The sequence below is a fragment of the Lygodium microphyllum genome, chromosome 9 (genome assembly GCF_053477565.2).
Source record: "Lygodium microphyllum isolate KBCC chromosome 9, Lygodium_microphyllum_v1.1.10, whole genome shotgun sequence".
In the NCBI taxonomy this organism is placed as follows: Eukaryota; Viridiplantae; Streptophyta; class Polypodiopsida; order Schizaeales; family Lygodiaceae; genus Lygodium; species Lygodium microphyllum.
In genome coordinates, this window is record NC_141143.1 from 2,393,238 (window position 1) to 2,402,635 (window position 9,398).

A 9,398-nucleotide genomic window follows, 5' to 3' on the forward strand; every position below is an offset into this window, starting at 1 on the left:
TAGCAATTAATTCAGCAACCCCAATTTGCTGAATTTATGTAATCAGTTCCCGATGTTGAAGGGAAAAAGGTTGCCTCACATCCTAAATAGCCAAGTGAGGCTCATGGGCAATCTTTTCAATTAAAAGTATCGCATAGACCAGCACCTATAATGTGATGCTAGATTGTTGTTAGGTGACTTAGTTGAGTCATTAGTGTTAGCAGTCTAGTCAACTTATGAGTGAGTCTAAGCACCAAGTTCAGTAGACCAAGCATTATAGATATTTTAAGTATTTTCTATGTGCCATTTTTATGGTGTTTTAGCATTTATTCTGGTCAACCAACATTTAATGCTAGCTTACATTATCATTTTCCTGGCCTATTTATTCAGCTCCCTCCTCCATAGTCTTTGTCATGCATCATCTGCAAATTCCAGTGCATGCCCTATTGGAGAGAGAGAGCTAGTGCCAATGCCCATGTAGCCAGTGTCTCACTGTACGCGACTATCTCGAGTTTGGTATATAGATTCCATTCCCAAAGCATATGTCTAAGTTCTCCCTGTTAGCAGTCATGTTTGTCATGCCTTGTAATCTCCTGCCTGTGAGCCTCAGTTTGAGTCAAACGAGGACTTTAGGAGCTTTGACTTGTCTATCACTTGTTTTGACAGAGGAGGTAGCTCATTCTAGAGCACTCAATTTATTGCATTTCAATGCATTTTCTCCTCCAGTTCGGATTTTATGTGCATTTCCCGGGGCAATTTCTTCATTCTTCAACCTGCCTCACCTGCTGGACATTGTCCACCTTTTCTGGGATTTTTCTGAGCACTTTTGGCATTTTTACCAGCATTAAATGCTGGTCATATCAGCATTAAATGCTGGTCGGATATATTTTTTGCCTCAAATTTCAGGTCGGCCAGTTTTTGGGTTTTTTGGCTATTTATAGCCATTTCCCACTTGGCAGTCAATTGTATTATCATCTTCCCTCCTTCCTTGGCAGCTGCACACTCCGACTCTATCATCTTCCTCCGTCTTCGGTGCTGCCGTCATGATCAGCCTGATCTGGTGCCCTCACTGACGCTCTAGGCTACGTGCAGGGACTGATCAGTCCACGTTTTTGTATTTAGCATTCATTTCAATCAGTGTAGATTTTCTTCCTTCATTCTCTGTGTGTGTGTGTGTGTGTGTGTGTGTGTGTGTGTGTGTGTGTGTTGATGTTTCTTCTTCCATTGCGCACTCTCACACTCCCTTTGCAGTGTTCTTTTGGTTTCTTCTATTTTCTCTGTTCTCTTGTGTTGTGCAGTCTATTACGGCAATCTTCTGCGCTTTCATCGCTGCACCCAGTTCTAACATGGTATCAAATTTCTGGTTCGGGGTCTAACATGGTATTAGACATCTGTGTTCGGACTCTGGGTGCTGTTTTCTGCTGTGGGCAGTCTGCCCTCGCGGTTTTCTGGTGTTGATCTGCTTTCCTCTGTCTGCTGCCACCCGGGTGACCAGTTTTTGGGACTTTTCAGCCTTCAAATCTCTGTGTTTTTATGATGTTGCCTGCATTTTCTGTTTTTCTGCATTATTTTAATGTTGTCGACTGCATTTAATGCTTCTCTATCTACATTTTGATCTGCAGAATTTTGTAATCTTGTAGGCTAGGCAACAGTATTTTCAGGCTGCTTTTGCTGTCTTTGGTCCTTTTCTGGCTGGTTTTGGTTGATTTCATCTTGTCAAATCAGACTTTGTCTTCTTACAGCAGTCATTTTGTGATCAGCCCCTCTAGACACATGTGAACTTGTACTTAGTGCAGTCTATGTTGTGCTTTGCGCAATCATTTTGTGATCAGCCCTCCAAACACTGCATGTGAACTTGTACTTTGTGCAGTCTATGTTGTGCCTGACTATACTCTCTCTCTCTATTCTTTATCTTCTCATCCCATCCTCTCCAAATGGCTCCTCCTTGTTGTTCTACTAATGAAAAACTTCACGGCCCTACCTACTTAACATGGAGTGCTACTATGAAAGCATGGTTTGTGCAAAAGCAATTATGGTACGTGGTTTCTAGAGCTATAGAGCATCCTTAGCCTCCCACTCCTCTTCCAAATGATTGAACCACAACCACCACAAGTAAGCTATGTTTGCATGGTACTCCGATGATGCCCGTGCATATTCTGCTCTTCTTCGTTGTATCTTTAAAGTGGTTCTCCCGGTGGTCACCTTCTGCAAGACAGCTTCAATGATCTAGGCAAAGCTTCATATGTTGTACAAGGCTCCCTCAACCATGCATGACGTTACCCTTGATGGATAGCTCCAACAAATGAAGTTTGAGTCGAAGGATACGATCCAGTCATTCTTGCTTCCTATTAACTAGGTCTAGGATCAGCTCCATCATATGCAATCTGCCCTTCCAAAGGTTCATCTTGTGGGAACATTGCTCTACAAGCTCCCTCCGGAGTTTGATGGAGTAGCCAATGCTTTGCGAGCCTAGACGTCATCGACGCCAATGAGCTTTGCAAATATGTTCTTGATGTTGCTTGAGCACAAGGTCTCTTTGCGGTTATAGAGGAGGCTTCCATCTTAGTATGGTGGCTCCAATGATACATTTGTAGATTCAAAGCAAGGTGACAAGAGGAAGAAGTTGAAGGCCCAATACTATCACTATGGTAAGAAGAGACATTTGCGCAAAGATTGCCAAGAGTTAGTGGCTTCAAGGAAGAAGAAGAAGTAGGATATGGACTTCTCCATCAAGTCATCCTTCTCCTCCAACTCCGACTTGGATCCTCTAGCCAAGGCAATGGCCAAGGAGTGAAAAGGGTCATCTTTCTCAGGTTCAGTGGGCTAGGCATTATAGATATTTTAGGTAAATTTTATATGTCGTTTTTTTGGTGTTTTCAGTATTTATTGTTGGCTGACCATCATTTAACGCTAGCCAACCTGATCATTTTCTTGGCATATTTGTGGCCTATTTATTTAGCTCCCTCCTCCACAGTCTTGTTATTCATCATCAGCAAATTTCCATGCAAGCCTTGTTGGAGAGAGGGAGCTGGTGCGAATGCCCACGCAACCAGTGTCTCATTGTTGTACATGACTATCTCGTGTTTGGTATATGGATTCCACTTCCCAAGAATATTTATGTCTCCCTTTGCAGTGTTCTTTTTTCTTTTGATTTCTCTTTTCTCTCATGTTGTGCAATCTATTATAGCAGTCTTCTACACATTGCACCCAATTCTCACATTTAGGAACCCCAAGCCGATCCTTGTGGGTCAACCCAAACACTTCCCTTACAAGGTAGACCTGGAAGCAACCTAACCGACTAAGTCCATCTGTTCCATAGGGTCTAAGTGATATCGCTTGGAACAAGTAACAAGGCAGCTATCAAACATTACCTCCTTGGTTTTTCCAAGTGAACACATCTCAAAAATCATAGGTCCAAGCACAAAGCTCATTTGTGATTATGATTTGGAGTTATGGATACTACCCATTATTATCGACAATCAATTGAGTCACTTCTATAATTTTCCAACACGAGGCCACATATTTCCTTTTCAAGCAACATCCACAATTGATTCTCTACTGCTCCTTAACTTATTGGAAGGCTGCCATGTGTGTGTTGTGGGATCTATGAGATACAACTTCCAATGGCATTCGATATACCATGGCACCACTCTCTAGAGATAGTTATGATTCAAATTGGACAAGCAATCTCAACAAGTGCAAGTTTTTGGAGAATTCTGCTTCCCTTGACCCAAGTCCTATTTGCTAGTCCAAGAAGAAGCAGCCTATAGTTGTAGGCTCTTCAACAAGAGTGAAGTATTGAGCATGGTATGATGCCACTCTTGAGCTTCTCTATCTTCACCAGCTTCTTCGAGAATTGGGCTACCCCTAAGATCAGCCTCCCTTGTCTGCTACAACAGTCAAAGTGCCATTGACCTTGGTCAAAATTTGATCTTTCATTTTGGACCTTGCATATTAGAGTTCATTACCATTTTGTTCGTGTTGCAAATCAAATTTGGAACACTTTAACTCGAGTATGTCCCTACAGGGGACAATGTTGCTGATGTGATCACCAATGCATTACCTTCCAGCAGCCTCAGCAATCTACTTTATCCTATTGGGATTGGACCTCCTTGATGTATCATTGTATTAGTTAGAGCAAGATCTTGTTTTATCCCCTCACTCTTTGTATATAGTCCAACTCAGGTGAGTCCTTGTTCCCCAATCTGTCGCTGAGAGGGGGTGTCAAGCACAAGTGTGTAGTACAGCTGCAGCCCATCATCATCCAGCTTCATTTTCCTCTCTCATTTGGCTTCACTTCATCCAAGCAGACCAAATGCATACATCGTCAGTTTTTTACCCTTTGTTTAAATTTAGGATCATCACTATGTATATATCATTGCTCATTATTTTTGCCAGTATAGTACTGGCCTGGTTCATTCTCTGCCTTTGTGTTCTTTCTCTCTCTCTCGTCAGTCCACTCTTGTCTCTCGGTTGTGCACATCTGATATCTGATTTTTCTCAGGAGTCCCAGGCATCATCAAACTTTAACAGTACATAATACTTAAAATTCATGGATCGATTTCTAATGGTCTGCCTGTATTCAATACACAACTGGCCAAAAATCTGAAAGCAAGGCTGTATAAATCCAAACTTTTCCAGGAGCTTTACATTAAGGAGAACTAACCAACCTATATTTGCGAGCCTGTTCACCCAGGCTGGAGCAGGCTTCTTCATAAGCTGCAGGCAAACGTCATTGGTGAAGTGGTTGCAGTTCTTGGCAATGAGGTGATATGAATCACCCGCATACTCACGTGCCACCTGCTCTATGAACTGCCGGAACTGCATTGGATCCTTGTCGGTAGTCCCCACGGCGATGGCACGACGGAAGACAAATCCAGGGCAGTTGCGAGGCTCAACCTCGAAGACACCAGAGGTGGGGTAGTCATGGGCACCGAAAGCGTATTCGACGCCGTGGACTGGGCATACACACCATCAGGCATCAGGTATGGATCTGATGGGGGGGGGGGGGGCACCCAAAAAGAAAGGAACCAGGGGCGGGGTGGGGGGTGGGGGGATATCTTACCTTCAATGGCGGAATGGAAGATGCCGAGGCCCAGCCAGTAGAGGTATGTATTGATCTGGGTGACATCATAGACGTTGAGATAGATGGTGGCTCGGCTGGACTGGCTGCTTGGGTCTAAGCCTGAGCTGCTGGTGGGCACTATAGTGGAACGCATAGTTGACAGCTCCAATGGGAGACCCCCTTCCCCCACCAAAAGCCTCCTTATTTCATGTACCCATACACAGGGGCCCCCCGATCCATCGTCGCCAAATATCTCTCTCTCCCTTCTTCCTCCTCCCCTCCTCCTCCTCCTTGCCTGAACCAGTGATGGCCTCCTCTGATGCTCCCTTCTTCCTAGCTGAATTTTTGAAAGACCAAAAACTGACACAGAGTTCGGCCGTACACCAAGCAAAAGGCGGCTTCAAGATGCACTTTCGCCTTATTATTTCCAGTAATTACGTGCATTGATTCACAAGGAACAAAGAATTGAAAAAGAAAACATTTGACTAAAAGAATAAGAGGATTAAAGAGGTACTCCTAATTTCATAGCCAGAGTCTCACTTGATATAAACTAGCGTTCCGCGCAAGGAACGCTATCCCGCTTCGCGGCAGGCAGCTTCACTTCCCTATCGCACAGTGGGAAATGCTATCACAAAAACATCACATACTTTACTCTCCTCTACTCACAACCCCTCTATCTTTGATCCCATTTACACCTCCCCCCTCTGTATCCACACTCACTCACTCACTCAATCACTCTCTCTCTCTCTCTCTCTCTCTCTCTCTCCAATTCTCTCTAAGCACCCTCTCTATGTCTCACACACACACACCAAACTTAAAACTAAAAGTAGTTTCAAACCAATGTAACACAAAATGCCAAACATAAAAACAATCTATTCCATGCACCATACCTACAAACATTCCTCTCGATATAAATGTAAGAAATTATATGCTTGCACATGCGATAATTAGAAACAACAGCACAATACTGAAAAACGAAGCCACAAAGGCCAAGTATAAGGTACGCAAGTTTTTTAAAGCACCGTAGGCAAATGGCCGATGCCAACAAAAAAAGACAGTGTCTCGAAGATGCCTAATAGAAACAAAGCTTTTTGACTAATCATTAACAAAATCTTCCTTGTTGAGAAAAACATAAGAAGGTGAAGCCGGGAATGCTTCCATAGTTTCCATTGGTAATCACATCGGCAATGCAACGGTATAAGTAAGTACGTGGAATAACAATGTAGTATAGATAAGAGACCTAGTCAAAATGAAGCCACAAAGGCCAAGCATAAGGCACCGACGTATTTCCAAGTACCATAGGCAAATGGCCGATGCCTACAAAAAAAGACAATGTCTCAAAGACGCCTAATGGAAAGAAATCTTCCTTTTCTTCGAGGAATCATTAACAAAATCCTCCTCCTTGAGCAAAATATGTGAAGGTGAAGCATGGAACGATTCCACAGTTTCCATTGGTAATCGCATGGGCGATGCAACGGTCCTACCTCCCTCTTCACCACCTGCATTAGAACAAAAATCACAATATAAGTACATGGAATAACTAACAAAGATCATTCCATTCCAATATTAATAATACATGGTCGAACATTTGTGAACCACTCCGTAGGTACTGACAAACGTTGATGCAGTGTCACAAAACAACCCAAATCTTTGAACCCATACTTAAACCAATGCCTCGGTATCTTATCTGTATGGGAGCATTGAAATCTCTTCTTATGGTCAACCTCGTACATATGCACCCGAAAACATTGCGTGTATCCACAATGTACAACTTCAATAAAAACTGGGAGCTTGATGTCGATATTAACATCATCATATAAACGCTCGATGATCCTTGCAAGTGTCCTTCTTATGATATTATCAGGAGCTATAGTGAGTAATGTGCATTGCAGCTCCTTTTGATAGTCAGAAGCTGGGTAATAGTGCCACTCTAGGGTAGGCATCTGCAAAAGTTAAATGAACAGTGAAATATGAAAAAATTATACTTCCAAGAGTATATGCCAACCAAACAGGGCATAGAGAGCAATTCACACATAGATAAAACCAACGTCCTTGCATGGTCATATATATGCAAAAACCAATGTCCCTACATGGTCGTCAATAACTACATCTCCGCAAAGAAAGTAATGCACATTACTGCACCTTTCGGAGAACATCCTTGTATACAATGTTTGTGGTCATACCCCCATCCTCTTCACCCAATAGCACTTTCACACCATGCGAAGATTTTACCCTTGAAAATGCAACATACAGTTGACCATGTGTAAATACTGGTGCCTTTAGATAAAGCCCAACAATGAACAAAGTCTGCCCCTGTGACTTGTTGATTGTCATAGCGAATGCCAACCGGATGGGAAATTGTCTCCGCTTCATAGTAAATGGCAAATGTGTAGCATTTGAAACAAAAGTAATACGGGGAATAAAAACTCGTTCGCCCACATTTGCCCCTGTTATTATCTGAGCATCTATCACTTTCCTATTGAAAGCTCTACATATCAATCGCGTACCATTACACATACCCCTTCCTGGATTTAGGTTTCTAAGAAGAATAATAGGTGCATTTATCTTCAACAGCAATAAATGAGGAGGAAATCCACCTCCAAGATCGAATGTATTTAAATACTCAACAGAGTACAAAAATGAGTCGTCGGTCTCTGCAATTGAATCTGCACTATAATACTGTCTGACCTCTCCTGGCATTAGTTGCAATGCACGATCATTCAAAGTAGCCACCTCTGTATTCCGCGAGGCAAGTATAGCTCACCCACTAAAATACGACGTGTAGTCACCCACATTGGACACGTCACTGTAGACACTATCAATCAGTGTTTCGATAGAGTGCCCTTTTAATATCATGCTAGGTGGGACATACAACTTATCACAACTTTCGGTAACACCCACTCCATCCCCTATTCCTTGAATCCAATAGATGAACCCATTGTCCACCACACTACCAGCTGTCGACACTCGCATATTGCCAGATAGCCTTAGCACCCTTATATAACGCCACAAATCAGAGTAACACAATGCAGCATTAACAATATCCTCACGTGTTCCCTTTACCACAACAGGCAAGACTTGTCTAAAATCTCCCCCAAACAAAACAACTTTTCCACCAAATGGCTTATCACAGCTCATAACATCTCTTAGAGTTCTATCAACCGCTTCGAAGGCATGTTGATGGGTCATAGGAGCCTCATCCCACAAAATAAGGCTTGTTTGTCTCAATAACCGAGCAAGGTCACTTTGAACAGGAATATTGCAAGTGGATCGATTATTTAATTCTACTGGGATTTTAAACCGCGAGTGAGCTGTACGACCACCTGGCAAAAGCAAGGCAGCAATGCCACATGATGCTGTTGCCAATGCTATGCGACCACCACTGCGTACCTTCGCAAGCAAACATTTGTATAGGAAAGTCTTTCCAGATCCACCAGGACCATCCAAAAAAAATACATCCCCAGTATCTGTATCAACAGCTTCCATGACTGCACCGAAGGCAATTCTTTGTCCTTCATTCAACATTCCCTCCATGGATTCAGAAACACTATGTTGCTCTGATATGTTATATGCATATTCATCTTGCAAAAGAGGGTTAGCATGCAGTTGTGATTTTGGTTGATGAGGTTCAGGCAACCCATCAAAATCGCAAAGTCTTCGTCCTACATGACGTAAAAGGTCTTGTAGATGCAACAAAGCCATGTTAGATGCCTCATGCTGCAGAACACCAAGAGAGGCATGCACGTGCTGTAACTGCAATCTATACATGATATCCTCTACCATTGGCACCATAAATCTTTCCCATAGATGGCCAGGCCGAGCTGGCTCACAAAAGACCAAAATTGCAACAAATAAAGTTCGGAGTTGAGCACCAATTTGCACAGAGGCAGCTTCCTCTAAGCACACAACATATTCATCATCGCTCTCCAACATGCCCCTTGCAATGCAAGCATCCCTAAAAGTATCACAGATCACGCTATCAACAGTATGCAAATCTTCAAAAGAAGTACATCCCCGACACTCTGTTAAAAGCATCCGCAAATAGTAGAGCTCACCACAGGTAGGCGCCACAAAATACATCCGACCACATGTATTCCCACGCTTCCTTCTAGTCCACATCTTACGTTGTGCATTCCACACCCAATACACTGGAAAGTCTTGATAACGAATAGTCCTAGCCTCTGGATGAATGCGGTTGCACACAAACCATTCAGTAAGAGTAGTTTTCTGGAGGTCTTCATTCTGCACAACATCTGGTATACTATCTGTATCCCGAAACACCACATAGTTCTCACCAGGTAAGTGTACCTGCAGACACTGTATATCAGGCTTTTCATCGTGCAATGCATAATCA

The 9,398-nt window shown here is 42.9% G+C and overlaps 1 protein-coding gene across 3 annotated transcripts in view; it reads right to left on the bottom strand.

Moving 5' to 3' along the window:
* Positions 1–5,439, bottom strand: part of LOC148030753 (deSI-like protein At4g17486) — a 49,806-nt gene extending 44,367 nt beyond the window's left edge. Inside the window, exons 1-2 of one of the 3 annotated variants that reach the window (XM_087684260.1) lie at positions 5,045–5,439; positions 4,650–4,937 (exon numbers count right to left, since the gene is read on the bottom strand). In XM_087684260.1, the coding sequence (XP_087540386.1) occupies positions 4,650–4,937; positions 5,045–5,198 (442 nt within the window). In that variant the 5' untranslated portion in view covers positions 5,199–5,439. The remainder of the gene's footprint in view (positions 1–4,649; positions 4,938–5,044) is intronic. The other 2 variants (XM_087684258.1, XM_087684261.1) reach the window with 2 other exon arrangements.
* Positions 5,440–9,398: the final 3,959 nt, after the last annotated feature.